Consider the following 25,365-nt stretch of genomic DNA (forward strand, 5'->3'; position numbering starts at 1 on the left):
TTACACGGATCAGTCATCCGGGTCCCTTTGCAGAGAAACAGCCCCAAAGCATGATGTTACCACCCCCATGCTTTACAGCAGGCATGGTGTTCTTTCTCCTCCAAACACGACGAGTTGAGTTTTTACCAAAAAGTTCTATTTTGGTTTCATCTGACCATATGACATTCGCCCAATCCTCCTCTGGATCATCCAAATGCTCTCTAGCAAACTTCAGACGGGCTCGGACATGTACTGGCTTAAGCAGGGGGACACGTCTGGCACTGCAGGATTTGAGTCCCTGGTGGCGTAGTGTGTTACTGATGGTAGCCTTTGTTACTTTGGTCCCAGCTCTCTGCAGGTTATTCACTAGGTCCCCCCGTGTGGTTCTGGGATTTTTGCTCACCGTTGTGATCAATTTGACCCCATGGGGTGAGATCTTACGTGGAGTTCTTTGGTCTTGGCCATAGTGGAGTTTGGAGTGTGACTGTTGTGAGGTTGTGGACAGGTGTCTTTTATACTGATAACAAGTTCAAACAGGTGACATTAATACAGGTAATGAGTGGAGGACAGAAGAGCTTCTTAAAGAAGAAGTTACAGGTTTGTGAGAGCCAGAAATCTTGCTTGTTTGTAGGTGACCAAATATTTTACCGAGGGATTTACCAATTAATTAATTAAAAATCCTACAATGTGATTTTCTGAATTTTTCTTCTCATTTTGTCTCTCATAGTGGAGGTATACCTATGATGAAAATTACAGGCCTCTCTCACCTCTTTAAGTGGGAGAACTTGCACAATTGGTGGCTGACTAAATACTTTTGTGCCCCACTGTACATAAAAATTGACACTTTTTTTTTTTTTAAATGCCATTTTTTCGCCAAAAATTATCAGATTGGAAAAATGTTAGCATTAATCTAAAGCCCTGAGTGAATGTCACCTTACAGCGAGGTATCAATCCTCCACCTCCTTTCCTTCTTTAAAATCAGTCCACGACAAAGTTTTTTTTGAAATCCTCAAAAACGCAGTTTTTTCGCCAAAAATCAACCGACCACAATTTTTTTCTTCATTAGAATCCTTCATCCTGGAATCTCCCATTAGTACCAATATTTTGGTATGAGAATAGTTTGTGGGCATTGCATTAAAAGACCTACACCACTCTACACACGCACAGACGGACGGACGGACAGACATAACTGATGACAACACCCTTCGGCCAAGGCCGAGGGAAAAAAACTCAATATTTCTTACTTATATTTCATGTGTTCATAAAACAAAGCTGGTCCCATTAGACAGTAATGTAACTATTGTGATTATTACACCAAAATATCCTGTTAGTACTGCTTTCAGTAATTAATGATTAAATCATCAAGTCTGATCTGGTTAAATGATAGGAAATCAGCGCGATATTTATCAACCAACCGTGCTTGTTATGGTCGGCCACTTTCGCCGAAAATTTTCACTGGCCGGATTTTCGGCGTATCACTAATCAACGCCAAATGTATCATATTTGATACATGAGTTTTGGAACTTTCTACATGATCAGTGTGATGTTTTCTTTTTTAAAAAAACCCAATGTATATGGTTATATACATGAAACGTAAGGATAATCCACCATGGGAGAGTAATTTTTTCAGCAGAAGCCTTTCCAACAACTCTATTAGATTGTTATTTATGAGGAAAGATGCACATGTGGTTTTAGAAGGAGAACTTTTTCAATTTTGAAAAGGTTATGGCAAGAAAAACTTTCAAATTTTTACTGAAACATCAATAGGAAGAGTTCGTGGGTTGATGCAGTGTGATCTTTATATTTCATAATCTCTATTTTAGTAAAAACCATGTTGAAAATGGTGTATCAGATACAGCAGGTACAGTATATGAGGTCATGCAACTCTAAATTAGTCAGATATCTCATTAGATATCTCATTGTTGCATGAATAGCACTAAAAATGTTCCTATGTATGAATGGAATTATCAATTTTATGACATTTTGGTTATTTATTGTTTCTGTTAATAAATTAAAAAAAAAAAAAACTATATTTGAGCATTGAGACCAGATATATCAGTGATATGATACAAATTAAAACTTGTTCATAGGGATCAATAAAGGCTTCAATTTAAAAACGTTGGAATTTTCGGTCAATTCTTTAATGATGCAGGCTTTACAGCAGGGGTGCCCAAATTCTTTTCATTGAGGGGCCAAAAATTTATCGCGGTGGAGGGCCATGGGCCAAAACTAAACATTCAGGTTGCAATGCAAGAAATAAAATTTGTCAATAACATAACTGTGGAAAATAAACGCTATGGGTGCTTTCACACATATAGTCCGGTGGACTTGGTGTGGTTAATTTGGTCTGGTCCGCTTTCACACATTCTATTTGCCAAGCGCACCAAACTTTCTGAACAACGTCACGCAGGCAAAACGGTCGGTCGCCTATTGGACAGAATACTTCAACCTCCAATGCCGTGACGATGTGGCGCTGTCACTACTGACAGTAGCGTCGTTACGTCCTATATTTGGTCTCTCTTCCTACGTTTTCCAAAGGAAATCCTAAAACAATCCCAGCAGAAAAGTCATTAATAATAATTAAAAATAACCCATAATCACACGATGCCACAACCTGCGCTAATGCGCTACATAAACACAGAGATGACTCCATCTGCCAGCGTTCAGAGCCGTCATATTACCGATAACTTACCGGTAAGGATGTGTAATATGTGAAAATATGAAAATATTCACGCAGATAAAACAGAGCAGTCAAATGTGCAGCCATCAGTGATCATGTGAACAGTTTGGGAAAACAGAGATGAGTGAAATAAATGAATGATGTGGGAGAAATACGGAAGGAAGAGAGGAAATGTGACGTGTTTGTTTGTGTGCTGACAAAGCGACTCTGAAAATGGACGGATGGACGGATGAATGGATGAATGGATGGATGGATGGATGTGTGTGTGTTGCTGCTGGAGCACTGGGTTGTGAATGTGTGCTTGTGTCTGTTACCGTGCTGCTGAGCCGTCACTGATGGAGTTTCTCCATTACAATTGTGCTTCAATATAAAGTCCTATATTTGGGCCTGGTTACTTTCTCACATGGTTAAAGACCGCACCATGCTTCGCTTGAGCCGAACCAAGACCTGCGTTTTTCAGAGGACCAGAGTTCGCTTGTTTGCTCCGCACCAGACTTCCAGTGACCTTTCACATATCACAAAAAGACCGGAGTATCTGAGGACGCAAAGCATGGTGCGGAGCAAAGATGTGTGAAATTTGTGTTGAAATTGAAGAACACTTTTCTTTATTGTGTTTTATGGCATAAAATTATGAAACATCTACTGTAAACGTGTACGTGCAATATCAATTCAACAAAATGGGAGACAACATGCCCCGCCTATACGATCAAAACACTATATTTTCCACTGCCTTGAACGATCCTTTAAAGCTCAAGAAAAAATAATGTAATGCGGGCCCCTAATTAGACGTCCCTGCTTTACAGGATTAACACTGACTTAAGGTGAGACTTGAAAAAATGATGAGCAATGGTTTTAACGTTGGCAACAAAAATGTCTAGTTTGTGTTTACAGAGTCAGTCTAAGACAATAATGATGCGCCTACATCAGCAGTTTCTCTCCCCCCCCCCCCACCCCCACACCCCCCCAGCCTGAAGTGATTTGTGCAGTGAGTGGAGAATAAATCTGCTCTTCGCCCTCATTGTAAAAATAAAATCTATATTTCACTGACACTGATAGGATGCCTCACTAGTCTATGGTGGATTTATCATGCAGGTTTTCGTCTAAAGTCTCACCCAGAAATCCCCCTTTGTGGTGTTAGAGAAGCACAAAGGGAGGATTCAGGACTTACTGCTAGTGATGTAGTGAAGCCTCGTGCTGACGTTTGCTGCTCTTTAAACTATAGAGTAACACAACGAAGGCTGATGGGTGCCAGAAGAATCCAAACTCTAAAGGCTGCAATGTGGCCATAAATAATAAAGACATAGTTTGGTCTCTTTCCACTTGTGTGCATCTGATTATCTCTCTGTGGATGTTGACCTTCAATGGACTGGCAATCCATTGAGGGTGTGCACTGCCTTTAACCTTCATCAGGGGATGAACTGATGATAAATAAAGGGATGAGATAACACCTCGAACCTGTTTACCTTCTCTGAGAGGACATCAACAGTCAGAATCTAGGATAGAAAAATACACAAAAGGACGACAAAAATGGAAAAAATGCACTCCAAATACCCCAAATGACTACAAAAACACACAAAATGACAGAAATATACACAACAATACACAAAAAATAACAACCTACTCTAAAAACAAATTAAACGGCAAAAAATACCCCAAATAATGGCACAAATTTACAAAAACACAAAAAACAAACAAAATGACAGAAAAATACCCAAACCCAAAAAATAGTAAAAAAAAAATGACCAGAAAACAACTCCGAAAACAAACAAAAATACATAAAAGGACAAGAAAAATACACAAATATTACTCCATAAACATACAAATTGACAGAAAAGTACATAAAAGGTCAACAAAACTCTGAAAACACTAAATGGCAGAAGATATACCATAACAAATACACAAAACCAAAGCAACAATACACAGAAAACAACAAACTACTCTAAAAACACACGAAATGGCAAAAATAAATAAATACACAAAACCATGGCACAAATAAACAAAATGTTATAAAAATGTATAAAAGGACAACAAAAATACAGAAACATGACTCCATAAACACACAAAACCACATAAAAGGTCAACAAAAATACAAAGAAAAAACCCCACTGAAAACACATAAAATGCCATAACATTACACACAACAAAAATAAACATTCTTTCCTGTGTTAATGCTCAGATTGGTCATTATTCTAAGATTTATTCCAGAAGAATCCAACTCTAAAGGCTGCAATGTAGCCATAAATAATAAAGACATAGTTTGGTCTCTTTGCACTTGTGTGCATGTGATTATCTGTGGATGTTGACCTTCAATGGACTGGCAATCCATTGAGGGTGTGCACTGCCTTTAACCTTCATCAGGGGATGAACTGATGATAAATACAGGGATGAAATAACACCTCGAACCTGTTTACCTTCTCTGAGAGGACATCAACAGTCAGAATATAAGACCTTACAGGTCTTTACCAACAGCTTAATCCTTCAAAAACCAGTCTTCCATTAAACAGGACTAAGATATACCATAGAGCACAAAAATACACAAAACCATAACATAAATACACAAAGATGCACACAAAATTACTCCAAAAAAACACTAAATGACAGAAAAACACACAAAACCTTAGCAACAATACACAAAAAATGAAAAGAAATACACAAAACCATGGCACAAATAAACAAAATGACTCCAAAAACACACAAAATGAGAGAAAAATACACAAACCCATTGCAAAAAATACACAAAATGACAGCAAAAATGACTCCATTAACACACAAAACTACAGAAAAATACATAAAATGTCCAACAATATATCAGTCATAATTCCACAAAACAATGTGTTAACCTATTGCCACATAATGTCTGCGGACATGGTTAAATAAATTCTTTAAAAATGTATTCAAAAAATTATAATTTTTGTGAAATATCACATTGTGAATGTCACCAACAAAATAGGGATGTACAGTATCATAAGTTGATATTTTTCCCACCACTAATAATTAGGCTTTACACCGATCTGATCGGCTATATCGGATCGGCCGATATTTTGCATTTTAAGCAATTAATGTGATCGACTGTAATGTCTTAATTCGCCGATCTGATCAATGACGTCATTGTCGTGATAAAACTTTCTTCAGATGCTCCCATTGCATTGTTTTATCGTCTCATTTACACCGAAGAGTTGTTTTCTCTACGTGACATGACTTTATTTCACTCGTATTTGTGGACAAAGGTGAAAACCTATGAGCAAATGGTGCAGGTAGGTCTTCATAGAAATGTTGTCATTGTTTGTTAAAGGAACCAATGTATTATTTACTGGAATATTGCACTATAATGGTGTCACTGGTAAGAAAGACCCTATTTATTGTTTACAGAAATCACTATTGGAGATACTTATTCCTTTACATTGGTATGTTGACACTTATTTACAGAAATGCTGCACTAAAATAGTGTCACTGTTCATAGGACACTTTTTCTAATTTTTTTTTCTTATGTCATAAATTATCGTAGATTGATTTCTGACCAATATATCGATTATCGCAGTATCGTCATATCGTGAGATAATCGTTATCGTGCGCTTTGTATCGCGTATCGTATCTTATGGTACCCAGTGGTTCCCACCCCTAGTTTGTATGTGTGCAAACTTGTTTTGTTTATTTGTTTATTATGCATGTTAAAAGGGAGAGTCAGAGAGCGGAGCGCGTGTGCGCCCCACCTTCGCTGCGCACATGTGAATAAGGACTATAAGCAATAGCAGGTTTTGCAATGCCACAGTCGGGCAATATACATTTGCTCTTAATGCTAATGCTAATGGAAGCTTCACATAGTTCCAGTGTGGTCTCCACAGCTTCATCTCCAACTCTCTGCAGCTGCTTCACAGCAGTCATTGAGTAAGACATGGGACTCAGGTTTAATTCAACAGCTACATTTATTTTGCCTATCACTAAAAACGGCATACTGCTTATAATTGATCTGCTCCGGTCTCACACGCTCCCTCACTCTGCACATGGTCGAGCGACGAAGGCATTCATATGCAGTTAAAGGGCCAGGCACACACACACACAGACAACAAATGTTATGTTCAGGTCCTGAAGAGAAATTCAACTCCTCCATTCCCTCACAGTCACAAGGATGCGTTTAGGTCCAGAAACATGTTAACGTTTGATTTTCCATGACTCTGTATCAGGTAGTACCAAAGGAATTTGGTAGGCACCTAAAAAAAAAAATTCATATGATCGGATTGGTGATTGTTTTTTTTTAACTCACTGATCTGTGATCAGCCCAAAAATCCTGATGGTGTAAAGCCTACTACTAATTAAGCAGACTTTTACCTCTCATTTCACTTGGATCCATGACTTCCTGAAATGTGGGTCACATTTGTCGCCCTAACTAACTGTGTGCTGACTCCATACCTGATCCACCTTCATTACGTCGCAGATGAAATATCAGTTGTGTTCCTAATCACAGGGGACGACAATAACAGCTGCTGGAATGAAGCTGAAACATCTCAGTGTGTGGATGGAGACAGTGAACAGCTTCTTTTTGTTTCCTGACGTACAGATAGTCAGTGGTGAACAGGAGAGCTGCAGCTGCGCTAATGAAGGCACCGCATCGCTTTCATTTCCCTCAGAAAGGATGACAATAGGATGAATTTAATGGCAGCTTTTTACACGACTATTTCAGAAACCTATCCCAGCGCTGCCAGCGGTCTGTTCACTTTTCTCTCCCTTGAATACTTTTTGAAACCTAGAAAATATTGTAAAGAACTCTCATCATTTCTTTGCCCTGTCGACGGAGGCACAGCGACATCTGAGAAGTTTCTCTCCACAATAAATCATTAAAAAACCAACTACACTATGTTCCAGCAGTGCAATAACGCAATTCTACAGATTTCTGAAGCAATTTCCCTCAAGAATTCTATGTAGCTTGAATTATGCCTCTGTGGGTTTTACACATTTTTATGTTTTATGTGGAAGGCTGTGGATTTCTAAATGGTCCATGAAATTGTGTGATCTTTTTATTAAAGACATGAAATGTAAATGAATAAGATATGTATTCATTAACCTGTAGGCCAGCAGTCCACGCACCGCAGTCATTGTCTCTGTTTCTGCTTTAATTATTGATTTAGACCAAACATGGGCCACTGGTGGCCCCCAATGTAAACACACAAAAGATTAATAAGTTAGAGCACACTAAATGGTAGAAGATATACCATAGCAAAAACACATAAAATAACAGAAAAATACAGAAAATGTCAACAAATTTACTCTCAATACTCCAAATTACAAAAAAAAAATATCCAAATGACCATAAAAAAAACACTAAATCCCAGAAAAATACACAAAAGTTAAAACAAAATTACTCCAAAACACACAAAATGACAGAAATACTCAAAGCCATAGCAACGCAAACACAAACTACTCTAAAATATACTCGAAATGGGAAAAAACACACAATGGCAAAAAAAATAAAAATGACTCCAAAAACATACAAAATGACAAAAAAAAATACACAAACGCATTGCAAAAATACACAAATAAACAAAAAGATTACAAAAATAATCAAATGGCATAAAATAACAGAAGAATACAGAAAAGGATGACGACAATGCAAAGAAATGAACTCTGAATACCCTAAATTACAACAATACTAAAATAAATGCAAAGACACACCAAATGGCAGAAAAATACACAAAACCATAACATAAATACACAAATGAAAACAAAATTACTGCAAAACACACAAAATGACAGACAAAAACACTCAAAGCCATAGCAACAAAACACAAGTAGTAAAACATACTGAATGGCGAAAAAAAGACTCCAAAAAACAAACAAATGGCAGAAAATATGCAATAGCAAAAACACAAAATAACAGAAAATTATAGAGAAGGATGACAAAAATACAGAAAATTGACTCCATGTACCCAAAATTACAACAAAATCAGTGCAGAAACACACAAAATGGCAGAAAAAAACAAAACCATAATATAAATACACAAAAATAAAAATGACTCCAAAACACACAACCATGGCAACAACACCAACTACTCTAAAAACAAACAAATGCAGAAAAAAACACAAAATGACTCCAAAACCATACAAAATCACAAAAATATACAAACCCATTGCAAAAATACACAAAATGACAACTACTGAAAAAACTCTCAACCATGGCAAAAACAAACAAAACGTTAGAAAAATACATAAAACGACAACAAAAATGACTCCATAAACACAAAAAAACACATAAATGGTCAACAAAAACAGACAAAACACCATCAAAATACACAAAAGAAAAACAAAGAAACTCGTTTTTATTCTTCCCTGAGTTAATGCTCAGATTGGTCATTTTTCTAAATGCTGACATGAATATTGATAACTTTTCCTTGGATCAGATACGATAACATGGGTTTTCTTTGTCAAAGGACAGCGGACTGTGACCACATGTTATCTTTAGGTCACTGCATGATTTAGAGATGGATGAACGGATGGATGGAGAAGGATGGATGATAACTTCTATATCGGGTCTTATAATAATCTATCCAATATTCTTCTTTACAAGAACCTTGGTGCATGGTTGGAACACGGATCCATAGGTTGAACATTATTCATATTTACATTGCTCCAGGCTAACAAGCAGTGGCTGGTGTGACCTGTGACCACGCTCTAAAGGGCATTCTGTTTAAAATGGGAGTTTAATAGGGGTTGCCTGCATGCAGCACAACCCTGCTGCTATTATTATCTACACATACAGGGAGGCCTGCCTGAAATAATATCAAGCCCAACACAGTACACCAGTGCTCTACAAAACACACAACATGAGGGACAAAACATGCACAAAATCTCAAACAAAGTACAAAAAGTAACAAAAACAGAGATTCCAAAACGACACAAAATGACTCAAAAACACACAGAAGGGGAACAAAGACACAAAACCACTGTTTAAACCCACAAAATGCCAACAATATTACACTAAGTCCACAAAATACACAAAATATCAACACACAAAATGACAAAACCACACGTGACTCATAACAGACACAATGACAACAATTTCCCAAAATGACAGAAAAATACACAAAATGACTCCAAAAACACACAAAATAAAATTAAAATAAAAAAAATCAGAAAATGACAAAATACACTGCACAAAGACACAAAAACACTGCTTAAACCCACATAATGCAAACAACATTAGGTAAAATGACTGAAAAAACAACAAAATTCAAAAAATGACAGAAAAATATCCCAAAAACACACATGACTCAAAAAATTACAACATTTTCCAAAATGACAGGAAAAATTTTAAAAAATAAAAAAATCTGAAAATGACAAACACAAAAATACACATAATGGCAACATTGTGACATTGTAAACAATATGTGATTAACAATCTCAAAGTGAGGCTTTAAAACTAGCTTTAGACTAGTCTCCATGGCAACAGTGGACATCAGACAGTGATGACATGAATTAAAGTGGTGTTTTCTCCTTTTATAAAACAATAAAAGGGATGTAAAAGTGTATTGTTGAGTGGAAGTGAGATGTTTCAGGGTCACAGCGGCTGATTCACACCTGACAATAAAGACACAAAAGGCTCCAACAAACCCACAATATTACTGAAAATGGAAAGTAACACAAAACGACAACAAAAATTCACAAAAATACACATGACAAAACACAAAGAAGACATGACTCAAATTACTCACAAAATGACATAAAAATACAAAAAATGACTCGTAAAACAAATTACAACAAAGATGCACAACACCACTGCTTAAACTTATAAAATGTCAACAATATTAAACAACTGAAAAATATACAAAACGACAATTTTAGAAAATGACAAAAATATACAAAATTACAACACACATGACTCAAATAACTCACAAAATGACATAAAAATACATAAAAGAACTCAAAAAAAACACAGTGACAACAAAGAGACAAAAGCACTGCTTAAACCCACATGATGCAAACAATATTACACAAAACGACTGAAAATTGAAACACAAAACAATAAAAACACACAGGATGACAACAAAGGCATTGAAAATCACTCCATAAAACCATAAAATCCCAACAACATTATACAAAATGACTGACAAATACACAAACAAAAATTCAAAATATGACAGAAAAATACACAAAATAACAAAAACACACATAACTCACAAAATGACATCAAAAGTCAAATACACAAAATAACTCAGAAAACATGAATGTTAATATTGTGGCCCTTGGATCTGATACAATCACATTTTTGTGGCCCCTACTCTGAGAGAAGTTGACCATTTCTGGTTTACAATATCAAAGTGAGGCTTTAAAACGGACTAGTCTCCATGGCAACAGTGGACTGGGGACATCAGACAGTGATGACATGAATTAAAGTGGTGTTTTCACCTTGTTTAAGTCAATAAAATGGATGTTAAAGTGTAGTGTTGGGAGGAAGTGAGATGTTTCAGGGTCACAGCGGCTGATTCAAACCTGACTGGAGCTGGACGGGAAGGAGGAGATCGGCGGGACGTCCAGAACCTTCAGCTCGTACATGTTTCCGTTGAGGATGACGGACGGTCGGTACACATATCGGCTCCTGGTCGGTGTGTACACCTCCGAGAAGTCGTTGTAGATGAACTGGCGGATTATAGAAGTTTTGCCCACTCCGGGAGCACCGATCACCGCGATACTCAGCGTCTCCACCATACCTGGAGCTCGTCCTCAGCACCATGGACAGCGACGGCGGTGGTGGCGGCCAACCACGACAGATGTGCGGGGTCCGCTGAGCACAGCTGGCCTGGCTGTGGCTGTGTGGAGGAATCTGATAAATCACCCCCAGGGGGAGGTGAATCCTCCAGCCGTCGAACCGAGTGGGGGGACTTCTCCTCTGCGGGCGCAGGAGCAGCAGACGCGGCTTCCAGGTCTGTCAGAACCGGAGCCCCAGCAGCAGCACCATGGAGGGCTGTGAGGGGGACCCCCCCGGGCAGCCTCGCCCCCGGACAGGAGCCGTCACAGTCCGTCCCTGCCGTGGGCTCCACATGGACATGTCCGCCACCCAGCTAGTCTCTGACCTTGTCCAAACGTGTCGGTGTATTCATTGATTACCTCCTGTTTCCCGCCAATGCGCCACTTGCACATCCGCCACGCGCCTCCATCACAGCGGGAAATACGGAGCCCACGTGCTCGTCCACTGGAAGCTGCAACCAGTCCTCTGAGTCTTTCAACAGAGTTCTAGTGAAGGCATCAGAGAGATCTGAGCTCTGTGTGTGTGTGTGAGTGTGTGTGTGTGTGCGTGTGCGTCAGTCTCTCTCTCTCTCTGACACTTTATTCATCCTCTCTCTCTTCTACTGTTCTTATTAGCAGTATGACAATATCTCGATATGACGATATATTTCGATGTTTCGTCTAGCGATACGTTATAGATTCATTTTATTTATTTATTTATTTTTAAATCTTTTTTATCCTTTCTATTACACAAATTAAGTATAGGGCTCTATAAAATTCACGTTAACGGAATCACGGACGAAATCAAATGGACAGAATCAACATGAAATGTGTCACCGCGAAGGAATTAAGGAACTTTTTTTTAATGGGGAATACGTGTTTCTTAGGCGCGCCGCTCTCGCCCTCCATTATGGTACGTTCACACCAAACACAATTCGCTTGTCACCAGTGTCGAAGATGCTCGAGACGCGCGTTGAGGGGAGGGGCTTCTCTGTTGCTGGTGGTGTTCATACAATGGATGATATTGTGCCGCTCAGTTACGTTCATAATTCACCCAGTGACTGTGAAGTGGTGAGGAACATTATTGTGATGAGAAGGCGGTGTTCGCAGTCAGATGTATTTTGGTGTGACTCAGTGAGGGCTATAGAGAAGTGTGGGTGAATGGAGAATAAAGTTTGGAGTTCCTTGCTGAACACGCCGCCTCCGACTCCCGTTCATCAGCTCTACGTTATCCAGAGAGTAGTTGGGCTTCATTTGCTCCTCGGTGCCGTTTCTTACGGTGGCTGGGAAGTGTCAGTTGAATGCATTTACAGAAATGAACACATTTGTAGCCATTTTGCATTCGTGTTGTGACCTTTTTGCATTTGTGTTCATTTCTTTAAATGCATTCGCCTGACACTTCCCGGCCACCGGGTTTCCGCAACGGAAGTGTTTCCGACGGACCGGTATTACAGACGGACACGTTTCTGGCGGATGTTTTTAACCCACCAGAACAGTTAAGAACAAGAAGAAGCCATCGAAACACGTATGAAAGTAAGTGAAAGTTGATTAGGAAACTCTTTCATATCAGGCTATCATATCATAATACCCGTCCGACTGTAATACCGGTCCGTCGGAAACACTTCCGTTGTGACCGGTTTGCATTCGTGTTGTGACCTGTTTGCATTTGTGTTCGTTTCTGTAAATGCATTCACCTGACACTTCCCAGCCACCGTAGTTTCTGGATTCCCCAACGAGGAACTCCAAACTTTATACTCCATTCAACCACACGGCTCGGACGAGAGTCGCTTTCAGCGCTACTTCCATCTCTCCCGTGCCCAGTTTGACGACCTGCTGACTGGGATCGGTAATCGCATTTCCTACCAAGACCCCAGCTACAGGCGCTCTATTCCAGCAGAAGAGCCTGTCCATCTGTCTCCGCCTCCGGTTAGTGTTTTTTTTTTTTTTCCTTCTTCTCATTGTTAATACATTACGTTTGGGGAAAGCTCCTGATTGGTCGACGTGCCACGATATGCCCCAAAAGTTCAACAATCCCAACTCCCAGCATCGGCCACGTTGGAAGCACCGGACGCACGCCCAAAGCATCCGCCGCGCGAAAAACTTCAAAACGTGCCGCACAGGAGGCGCGGGACGCACAGCGGGACCTCTGACGCTCCCTAGAAGCCCGTTGACCATGTATTGTGAATGTAAGCCTGCCGCTTTCTATGCTTTCGGCGCGTTTGGATTGAACGCGCCATTAAACAGCGCCTAATCCACCTGAAACCTCATTTAAACTGCCAAAAAACTATGCAAATCATCACTGACTCCTAAATACAGAGCCCACCAGTGCCTGCTTAACTTTAATGTGCCTCTGAAACTCCGTCCGTTTCTCGTGTAGAGCAGCAGCGCTCTGTGCAGCTTGTTAACATCTCATCAGAGCTACAGAAGATCCGTGCGATAAGTTGCGTGTTGTTGTGGGTGAGACCATTGATACCAGGGTAATGAACTGACTGAAATGTTTATTTTTCACATTCAGTGAAATTTTCCCGTTTTCATAAAACAAGTTCATTCAGCACTGATATGTGTCCATGTTTACAGAGAAATTGATAATACTAGCACTGAAATGACTATTTTCTGCATTCATTTTGTTTTTAATGATTCAAAGTTAATTTGCACAAACATCATTAACAATATTTTGGTGAAGCATTATTTTGTATCAGTCTTCCCTTCAAGACTTGTGACACAGATATCGTGATGTATCGTGAATGAAATTTCCCGCGATATCATCGTTACTGCGGGCAAAAATATTGTGATATATCATATCGTGAGGCACCTGGCGATACCCAACCCTAGTCTTTATACAATGTACAAAAACTTTGCAACATAAACAAATAAGGACCACACACAAACATAGGACAAGTAAAATATATTTAAAAACAGGTGATGTAGAGCAAGAAAAAATATTTCTGCTCTCTGTAAATAATGCGCAGCAGCCCGCATCGGCCAATGCCGATACACGTAAGAATCGGCCGGCCGATGTATCGGTTTATCACTAATCAATACTATTGTATTCAAAGACTCTTGGTTCCCAAAGTGGGGCACGGGTACCCCCAGGCCAGGGGTAGGCAAATTGCCATAGGGAGTGAATACAACTGAAAAACAGCGTGACAACATTGGAAGCTAGAATATAACTAGACCAGCAATCAGGTTGCCTGGTAATAAGCCACACCCACTTCCTTACTTTTTGTAAGAAAGTGTGTTCAGTACGTTTCTGCTCACTTCTTCGGTTCAGAAGAAACTGAGCCAATCAGAGTCGTACATAAAGTACGTCATATCTCCTGCGCCAAGCAGTGTCAAAACAAACATGGCGCCCACCACGTAGGAGACGCTTGGAGCGGCTGTTCTGTTTTAAAAGACCTGAATATATTGTTGAAACCACAACAGGAAGAGGCTTTAAAACCTTAGTCTGTACCGTACTACACGCCATTTCCCTCTGCCGGATCCGTTTAAGGGAAAATATCTACGCTAGTCACGCTTTTGACGTCACGTCTGCTATTCGTTTCATTGGTTACTCTGAGCATGTTTGTCCCGCCCCCAGCCTGGAGAACACTTCCAGACTAATCACCTGTATTAAACATTGAATAATCGGAGATTAGGATGGATTCCAGGCTAATAATTATCAACCTGAAGATTAATACAGGGAAGAATAAATGGTTTAGTCTGTTTTTGTTTTGTATAATGTTGTGCCGATACTAGTATCGGGAGGGGCCTCGATACGGGACTAAAAGGCTGACATTGGTATCAGCAAGTACCAACTGTTAACGTGCCGATGCATCAAACTCTTATTCAAGCACAGCGCCTTGTGTTTTCTGCCCTGAATCCTGATCACAGAAACACGTAACGGTTACGTGTTCAGTGTACGCCGAGGCAAGCTATCGCTATGAACCAATAGCGGGGTCGCGTTTTTATGTTGCTGAAATACAAACAAATGTCCCTACATATGAGAGAAAATGACAAACATTGCAACTGGGTTTCGCCATTGGGGCAAAAACAAAATAAAGGTATCGGAACAACACTAGTTTTGTATGCTTTCTTCTTATTTTGTGTTTTGTAGAAACGTTAAGTATGAACTTTTTTCTGATAATGTTGATACTTGATGTTGTCCAATATTTAATTTCCGATAATTATAATATAATATAAATATAATATTTCAACTTCAGAAATTGAAAAAGTGACATTTATTGTTAACACGTCTTATGTAACACGGAATATATAGATTTTTCTATATCGGTACTGATGTCGATGTCAACGAATATTAGATTTTATGGCAAATATCGACCAATAATATCGGTGGGCCGATAATATCGTCTATCTCTAGTTATTTGGTATTTGGCTGCAAGTCATTTTGTTGTCTTTTGGAGTCATTTTTGTTCTCTTTCGTATATTTCTAGTCATCTCATGTGTTTTTGGGGTAAATGCTGTATGTGTATATTTATTGTCCTTATGTGCAATTTTTTTGTAATTTTGTGAAATTCTGTTGTCATTTTGTGTTTTGGAATCTGTTTCCGTGTGCATTTTAGTCATTTTATGTGCTTTTGGAGTAAATGTGTGTATTTGTCCTTTTGTGCAATTTTGTATGTTTTTGTTGTAATATTGTGTATTTTAGGAGTCATTTTATGCGTTTTCTGTTGGGGGCCCCTGGGCCGACAGTGTCCCATGTCTGTTGACTGTACGTGGTTTATGCATGTGATGGTCGAGGAGAGGCTGTTCATCTCACCACTGATAATGGATCGCCCAATGAACTGTGTCCTGCAGCAGGGCAGAGAGGATGAGCCCCATCAATCAGTGCTGACATGCAATAGACCCATAATGGACGTCAGACCAAGGGACATAAACATCTCACACTTTTATTGTCCTGCAGAATGAGAAGAGCCAGCAGCTCTGTAGCCATATGCTGCACGAGAAGAAGAATTTTTACAAGCCAATGTTTACAAGCTGCTGATCAAAGACAGTTTATAGAGTCTTGGTTTAAGGTTGAAATCAGTCCTGGGGGGTATTTCATCAAACCCAGCTCAGGGTTCAGTCAAGTCCAGGTTTAACCTGAGAGTCTGGCTCCGTTAAGCCGGGTTCTAACTGGAATGGCGGTTTCATTAAAGAGAAACACCTCAGTTACCATAGTAACACAGTCTGTGGGTCAAACCTGCTCCCGTACAGGTTTAAGCAGCAGACGCGCTCATGAAACCACAGCATAATTTTTTTGAAGTCATTTAGTGATGCTTTAAAACACTCAACAAAGATCTACAAAAGGAAAAAGGAGTCAAAAAGTTATACAAAATATCATGGTAAATGTTCTGATATGATTTGAACTCAAAATGACGATAGACGATATTTTTAATTAGATATCACAGTCTCCATGTGTTTAAACCATCAGTAATAATATACTGTATCTATATAAGGATGTGTGCATATCCATCGCCTCCATTAGCAGTGCACGCTGCTCACCTGCACCTGAAGCGTCTGCAGTGTTGATCATCACATCCAGCAGCGTACACAGCACCGCTGAGCTGCTCCCTCTGTTCATTTGAATTTAACGTTTAGTGCTAAAGTCAACAAACTATTCATCAAACACTCACAAGTCTCATAAAAACTTCTCAAACTCACATGATCATTGTGTGAGATCACATGCTTCAGTTGTTTTCTATGATAAATTGACTGAACACCACCATGTTTAACCCTTTACTGCTTTTCAAAATGTTCAAACCACAGAAACTTCTTCAACCTTATTTTCACTGCTCAGCAACAGATGACATCACGTCCTGTTGGTCTCAGCATTGGTTTCTATTGGCTGCTTATTCATCATAAAAGGTGCAACGCATGCACCGTCACGTCTCTAATCATTAAATCTGTGATCGATCTTGTGGGTCTTATGACGACGTTCACCTAAGCTAAACACTGTCAGCTGATTGGCTCAGCTGGAGAGATTGAAGCTGAGAAGAGTTGGATGGAATGTTCAAAGCCAGCATGGTCACAGACGGTTTGGCTAAAATCAGGTTTAAACCATAGGCCTGGCTTTACTAAGAACACTTAGATGACTTCATCTAGATTGAAGATGACATCAGAAAAACTAACCTGAAGGATCAGTTCATTGTTATTCTTAAACAATTGATGGGTGTAGTTTTACCTCTAGAGTTGTGACGTTTGGATGAATGAGAGGAGTCAAGCTTTAGGGTTGCTGGTCAGATGTGGACACAGGGTTTATTTGGTCAAAGGGTTTTGGGGAACAGCTTTCTGTGCATGTACCTCAGTGAATCTGCTGCTGTTCAGTGCTCTGTACTGTATGTTGCTGATAGCGGTAGTCATAACATGGCGGCAGAGACCTTGGCCATTTCTCAGTTCTAAGTATGCATACTCCATACTTGTGAACTCCCAGGTACGGACTCGTGGGAGCAGACTTACGGACTTAGCATCAAAGAAAATAATATGTATCATTGAGTATGTCACTGTTGTAAATATAATTATTTTGTAAACCAATAAAACATTTGGTGATAATAAAAAAATTGTTAACAGATTTTTTGAACAATTTATGTATAACAATAATAAAATATGTTATATCAAAATAAGGTATTTGAATTCTTACTTAATGAGATTTTTTAGGTATTGAATTCATAATTGTTTTAAAAAAAAAAAAAAAAAAGCCATAAAACTAATAAATAAATATTTCAGGATAGATTTTGGAAATACTTTAGAATCAGAATCAGAAGAGCTTTATTGACCAGGTACAGTTTAGAACAATACGAGGAATTTGACTAGGTAGTTGCAGTGAAAGGAGACACATCAACACACCGGAGCAGCCTTTTGCGGTGCCCACATATTTAGGTGAAAAAGGGATCAACAACAGTAGGAGAGGAGGGGTGAGGGGAATAAAAACTGCCAGTTTGAAACTGACTTCCCTAAACAGAGAAAGCAGTGTGAAACCAGGAAAAAAACCGCCTCCGCAAACATAAATGTAAGCATGACACAGTCAAAGGGTGGGAGGTTGGCTGGGGGAGGGGGTCAGGTGGGAAGAACAGCAGGATTCCAGCCGTTTGGGGACATGGGCGTGCTGCCAATGGGCGCTGCAACCACGCCTCCATGCAGCTGCGGATGGGAGGTGGGGAAAGATGGCCGACGAGGCATTTGAAGTTGAAGACCTGTAGCTGCGTTACTGACAACAGCCAGATGACGTGTGGAAAAGTTCAGCATCAACAGTTCCAGGTGGGAATGTTGGGAAGGAGCGGGGGGAGGGAGTGGGGGTACGAGCCGCCGTCTGCAGAAACTTCCTGGTGATAAGAGATGAGACAACCTTGGCTTTAGCCTTAGCTAGCTGAGGAGCTGAAAGGGAGATAAACAATGTGATTTGATACAGGCTATGTCAATTTCCAATAGCCTTCTGTCCTGGGTCTCTCTGCTGTAATCCAATGAGTGGCCTAATTTCCACTTCCAAGCCGGGCCTCCAACTTCTCCCAGTTGTTATCCATAACGCGTAGACGATCCAAAAGCAGCTGTTGCTTGCTTTTGATATGGATCAACACATGAGTCTGAGTGTTCAGAGCCCTGCTACATCCTTCAGAAATCACTGGCAGCTTTTCCAAAACAGTCGCCAGCGTAGTACGGACTTTTCCATAGATTAGGAAGCCACCAGCTCCGATCAGCAGCATGCCGACTATCATTATTCCAATCATGTAGATGTCCTCCATGTCTTCCACGGAAAGGATGGACAGACACACAACTCGCCACTTGTTCCAAGGGTCAAGTGTGTATCCAGCTGCAAACGTCCCGCTTGGACATGCGGGTTCACCACCCCCGGTTGTTTTCGTCGAAAAAATGTGATCGATAGCACTGAGAGACCAACTAATTAGTTCCATTATTCCGGTTTTGGATGAGTTACAGAGAGAGGCTCTTGTTAGGCTCACAAGATCAGACAAAGCAGCAGCTGGGAGAGAGATAAGAATGGAAGGGAGGGAGAAACAGAGAGTGCGACTGTCCTCGTCGAGAGAAGCAAGAAGAACAGAAGAACTTTAGGCCCCCAAAGAAGAAGAATATTATTAATAATAATGATAATAAAAAAGATATAACTAATTCTCCATTTTAGGGGTTACATTTTTGAAGAAAAACAAAATTATAACCTGAAAATATTTTCTTTCGGACAAAATACAATCTGCACCACTTCAGGTATGAAATGAAACTCCTAATCTAATCCAATATTATTATTATCATTATTATGCTCAATATGCTGGTCAATGTATTTTTTGTAACTTACACATGTGCGGCTTATCCTCCTCCGTCATCATTTTTGAAATCATGCGCTTGTTTGAAGTGCATGCTGGGAAATAGGGCTGACGGAGTACGCACAAGTCTCCTCTGATGCATGCTCGGTAAAATGGGCGTGGCAAATTCTCATCCGAAGATTTACAGCGGACTTTGAATTGGAACAGGACTTGGGCTGCGCGTGATGACGTTTCACGAGTCCACAAGTTCGCAGAAGTACACAGAGTGAAAAACGGCCCTTGGTGAATTATAATATTGTACGATAGTATCTAACCAGATTACAATCCTGGCCCTTTATGCTACTACATGTTCATTAGAGCAATATGTCACAGATTTGGTTTATATATGATTTTATTGGTGCTAAAAGCACAAAACTGCAGGTCAACTTCTAAGGAAAACTCATTAATTAAAGCTGCAGTATGTAACTTGAATATATATATATACATTTGCTTCATTTGGTCAAATATCCATAATTACCTTTGAGCAAATTGTAATTCAAAGTGTTTTGAAAGGTTTGCGCATAACAGACCTGATGCTTTTTCAACCACAACAATATCACATTAAACCAATAAATGTGAGCCTTAAAAGGCAATAAACGTATTGGTTCAGATCCGTATTATTATTTTACATGTCTACCATGAAACAATTCTAGTTTTTTTTTTTTTTTTTACGTCTTTCTTAAGGTTAACGGGATCTTGAAGCCTCCTCACACAGGTCATGCCCCCTATATGGAGTAAGAGTGTAGGGGAAAAAAATAAATAAATACATTTTGTGATATATTTTTTAATTAAAAAAATGATAGCACGTATATAACTACTTAAACTACCTCACTCCTCAATGCATTTTAGCTAGAAGTTGATGGACTTTATTTTAATAAAACATACTGGGCACTTTTATAGTTGTATACTTACTTTTTTTTTTTTAATAGATATTTATAATATAATTGCTGGAGCACCTGCAGTGTGCCATGATCTTATAAACTGCTCTGTCTCTATACCAGAGGTAGGGAACATTTATCACAGCGGGGCCACAAAAATGTGTGCGTTTGATTGAAGGGTCACATGCTCGCATTAACACAGGAAAGAACAAAATTTTTATATTAATGTTTGTCATTGTGAGGCATTTTGTGCATTCCTGTAGTCCTTTTGTGTATTTTTCCTGTAAAGTGTGTTTTTTGGAGTCATATTGTGTATTCGTGCTGAGTAATGTATGTATATCTGTTGTTGTTTTGCTTGTTTGTGAGTACTGTGGGTTTGCAGAGTCATGTTTTGTCTTTCTTGATGTACTTCTGTCATTTTGTATATTTACTTTGGGGGCCACATTAAATTTGACAGTGGGCTGAATGCGACTTGTGCTCCTTAAATTCATCCACTGAAAATCCTGTTCAACTCTTATTTTAAAGTCCGGGTGCATCCGCTGCACGCTGCCGTAGACCTGCAGGCGCTCACTCAGGAAAAGGTCAAGGGTCGACTGACTTTGAATGCAAATCTGCAACGACTTGAATCTGAAATCAAAGCACGGCAGTGAAACCTTTAAGGGACAATTGTAGGATATGAATGACAGCCATTTACAGCTCTGAGGGGGCGTGGACCTCACCACGAACCCAGACCACAAGAATCATTCACTCGCCTTTATGTACCAGGAGAGAAAGTTTCCCTTACACAGCTTTTCTTCTGGTGACTCTGAAGAACACAATCATTTCCTTCACTACGAAAGTCATATTTTCACCTTTATTTATTTATTATATATCCACTGTTATCCAGGAAGTTTACCATTATTTGCTCCATAGTATGTAGACATCTTCAAGATGTAAATCCTTGTTTTAGTCAGAAATAAAATGGGTTAAAAGTGGCCAAAAATGGTGGAAAAAGTGCTGAAATGGCATTTTAAAAACCACAGAAATTGGTCAAAAGGGTTCAAAGTGTCAATATTGGCTTAAAGGTAGGAACAATTAGTTTAAACTGGCAAGTCATTGGCATGACAAATTGTGAATGTGGTTAATTTGGCAAAAATAAGCATGAAATATGGTGAAAAGTACGGTGGCTGGGAAGTGTCAGGTGAATGCATTTACAGAAATGAACACGAATGCAAACAGGTCACAACACGAATGCAAACCGGCCACAACGGAAGTGTTTCCGACGGACCGGTATTACAGTCGGACGGGTATTATGATATGATAGCCTGATATGAAAAATATGAGAGTATCCTAATCAACTTTCATACGCGTTTCGATGTCTTCTTCTTGTTCTTAACTGTTCTGGTGGGTTAAAAAAAACGTGTCCGTCTGTAATACCGGTCCGTCGGAAACACTTCCATTGTAGCCATTTTGCATTCGTGTTGTGACCTTTTTGCATTTGTGTTCATTTCTTTAAACGCATTCACCTGACACTTCCCGGCCACCGGGTTTCCGCAACGGAAGTGTTTCCGACGGACCGGTATTACAGACGGACACGTTTCTGGCGGATGTTTTTAACCCACCAGAACAGAGAAGAACAAGAAGAAGCCATCGAAACACGTATGAAAGTAAGTGAAAGTTGATTAGGGTACTCTTATATTTTTCATATCAGGCTATCATATCATAATACCCGTCCGACTGTTCGATTGTAATACCGGTCCGTCGGAAACACTTCCGTTGTGACCTGTTTGCATTTGTGATCGTTTCTGTAAATGCATTCACCTGACACTTCCCAGCCACCGTAGAAAAGAGGTTAAAGGGACAAAGAGTCAACAGATGTCACACTTGGTGGGAAAAGAGGTGGAAAGGCTTTAAAAGTGCAGACAATGGTTTTAAAGTGGGAAAAATGTGTAGAAAAGCATTGAAATGAGCTCAAACTATGTTCAAAAAAAATTCTCGAAGGTCCCAGGACCCCAAGGTTGAGAACCCGTGAATTACATCAACGAGTTTAATCTATTCAAATTGTGCATTTTATCACAAAAAATAAAAATAAATTTAAAAAAAAAGGCCATACTTTTAGACCTACTGCATGGTTATTAATGGGGATCAAAATGGTACCATAATCAGGATTATTGATCAGATAAAAGAGAAAGGCCTTTGTTAGTTGTTTTTAAAGGAGCTCAAAACTACTTTGATTGATAAAAATACTGTTGTTAGTTTGGGATCTCTAATTTTTTTTAGTTTATATCTCCAACAGTTGATCTATTCTTACCAAGCCGCTGTCTATTGTAGATCCCAGTCATGTCCTTAGACAGCTCTCTGGTTTTAATGGTGTAGGTTGGAGTCTGACTGTGTGAAGGTGTGCACAGGTGTCTTTTATACAGATAAGCAGTTCAAACAGGTGACATTACTATAGCTAATGAGTGGAGGACAGAAGAAATAGTAACTGTGACAGAGACACAATTCTTGCTCGTTTGTCGGAGCCAAATACTTTTTATACAAGAATTTACAAATAAATTATTGAAAAATCATACAATGTGATTTCCTGGATTTTTTTCTTCGCATTCTGTCTCTCACAGTTGAAGTGTACCTATGAGGAAAATTACAAACCTCGCTCATCTTTTTAAGTGGGACAACTTGCACAGGTTATTTATCTTTTTCCATTGAAGTTGTTCCAAGCGTAATGACTGATGAGCAGAATTATTAATAAACTGTTTTGTGTACATGGAATTATACATGAACTACATCACAGTGTTTGCTTTTATTTTAATGTCAATAAAGTCTCATACATGTAATGATACCGTGCGTGTTTTAATATTGTGTTAGAAAGATTGTTTCAATCAGACGCAGACTATGACAAAAATTCCGCCCTGGCATTTTCTGTCCAGACTATTCACTACATTATCAGCAGACACCATGTAGAAGCTGTTATCAAGTCAGTGATGCTAAAGTCAACATGTGGCTTTTTATGTATTTATTTATTATATTATTCCTCCAGAAAACCTTAAAAGGAGGAAACTTTTTAACCCCTTTTTACCGTTGGCCATTTTGCAAATTCCTTTGTTCCATTTTTGCCTCTTTTCAAAAAGTTGACACTTTTTTCAGAATTAATCTTCCTTTAGCCAATAAATACCCCTTGTTTCCAATTTTTGCAAGTTCTTTTTTTACACTTTCATCCAATTTTTGACCTCTCTTGAATTTTTTTGGCCACTTTTCACCAAAATAAGCAAACTTTGGTTCAATAAAAAGCACGTGTTTATTTTCCCCCACATTTGGCCTCTTTGTGTTCCACATTTTTGCCCTTTTTCACTATTGTTTGCCAAATGTTGCTCATTAAAGCTACTCTTTGCCATTACATAATGCCTGGTTTCTCTTGATTTGCCCAATTATTTGGCCACTTTTGACTGCTTTTGGCCCATTTTAGTAACTTTACACTTTTCTTGCCATGTTTTTGCCACTTTTGGACTATTTTTGCCACTCGCTCATCAAACAAAAAAAAGAAAAAAGCGGATCGGCCCATGGCCCACTGGGACGATGCCCAGTATGCCAGATGACCAGTCCACCCCTGGTCTCAATAAAACTCCTTGACTTGTGACTTAAGAGTATTTTAATAGTTTTCCTTAATCAAAAGATGTGCAGACCAGACAATGAACAGAATGATGCTGATCAAAAGCCTCAGATTAAACATCTTATTTTATTTTGTACAGCGTCTTCAATGAATCACCCATCCCCCGACACACACAGACACAAAGCCTCTTGTTGTAAACTGTACAAGTAGTTTTTAGCGTAGGTGTTTTCATCCTGCACACACTATTAAAAGCTCTTCAGTGTAACAACTTGGGGGGGAAAAAAGAATCCAATCAAACCCGTAGTGTGTGTGTGGAGCGTGGGTGAAACTGGGACAGCAGGTGACGGCAGGAAAGCCATGAGATCAGTCAGTGTTTCCCCAGCTGAGCCTTCATCTCAGGTGGGTCCTATAGACCCTCAGCAGAGCTTCTATAAGATTATAGTGAAAACAACAAAGTCTTTGATGAGCAGAGAATGTTCCTGCAGCTGTGGACTCTCCCAGTTTGCCCACATGTACAATAACTGGACTACAAACACAAATCAACACATGGAATGACTAACAGGAAAGAAGCCAGTGGACGACGACTCTGGGTCTATAAAAAGTCAGGTCAACTCATGATGTAAAACTTAAACACACACACACACACACAGCTCGTAAGCACACATCAAACATTTTGCCTCTAGAAACAATCAAAGGTCTTTATCCTGCTGTTGAACACAAACACAAACGTAAATAAACAATATCAATGCATTATTTATGCGTCCCCCCATTTATGGCCCTCACTGCTGTTATTCACCTCACACAGGCGCGGGGGGGGGGATGGGGTGAAGATAGTTAAAGCCCTTTTCTGCCGTAGTTTAATTGAAATTAGCCGCCAATAACTACGCCCCAAGTGATGATTCACCTGCTGATTGCTGGTGCTAAAAATAGACTCCTAATTTATGGAGAAGAAGGGCTCAGAAATGATTAAAGAGCCTCATGCAGAGAAACAAGCAGCAAGATAAGAAGTCACAGAGGCATCTGTGAGAACCAAAGGGGAAACAGTGAGGAGGGGGAGTAACTGTGAAGTAACTGTGGCTCCTGCTGTGAAGATGTTTGTGGGTCATCACGAGATGGATTCTGAGGGGGGGGTGTTGGTTCAATTCTTCAGCACTGCTTCGTAGCTCTGGAAAACACACTGGGACACCTCCAGGGCTCTGCACTTCAGAGAGACCTGTGGGAGAGATGAGAACAAACAAACAG

At 39.5% G+C, this 25,365-nt stretch overlaps 2 protein-coding genes across 5 annotated transcripts in view; both read right to left on the reverse strand.

Annotated features, from left to right (window-relative positions):
• Positions 1 to 11,902, reverse strand: part of rasl10a (RAS-like, family 10, member A) — a 41,890-nt gene extending 29,988 nt beyond the window's left edge. Inside the window, exon 1 of the mRNA XM_028458367.1 lies at positions 11,141 to 11,902. Coding sequence (XP_028314168.1) covers positions 11,141 to 11,356 — 216 coding nt within the window. The 5' untranslated portion in view covers positions 11,357 to 11,902. The remainder of the gene's footprint in view (positions 1 to 11,140) is intronic.
• Positions 11,903 to 24,221: 12,319 nt separating this feature from the next.
• Positions 24,222 to 25,365, reverse strand: part of ap1b1 (adaptor related protein complex 1 subunit beta 1) — a 59,430-nt gene continuing 58,286 nt past the window's right edge. For all 4 annotated transcript variants that reach the window (XM_028458327.1, XM_028458328.1, XM_028458329.1 and 1 more), the window contains exon 22: positions 24,222 to 25,336. In XM_028458327.1, coding sequence (XP_028314128.1) covers positions 25,262 to 25,336 — 75 coding nt within the window. In that variant the 3' untranslated portion in view covers positions 24,222 to 25,261. The remainder of the gene's footprint in view (positions 25,337 to 25,365) is intronic.

The sequence above is a fragment of the Gouania willdenowi genome, chromosome 9 (genome assembly GCF_900634775.1).
Source record: "Gouania willdenowi chromosome 9, fGouWil2.1, whole genome shotgun sequence".
NCBI classification, from domain to species: domain Eukaryota; kingdom Metazoa; phylum Chordata; class Actinopteri; order Blenniiformes; family Gobiesocidae; genus Gouania; species Gouania willdenowi.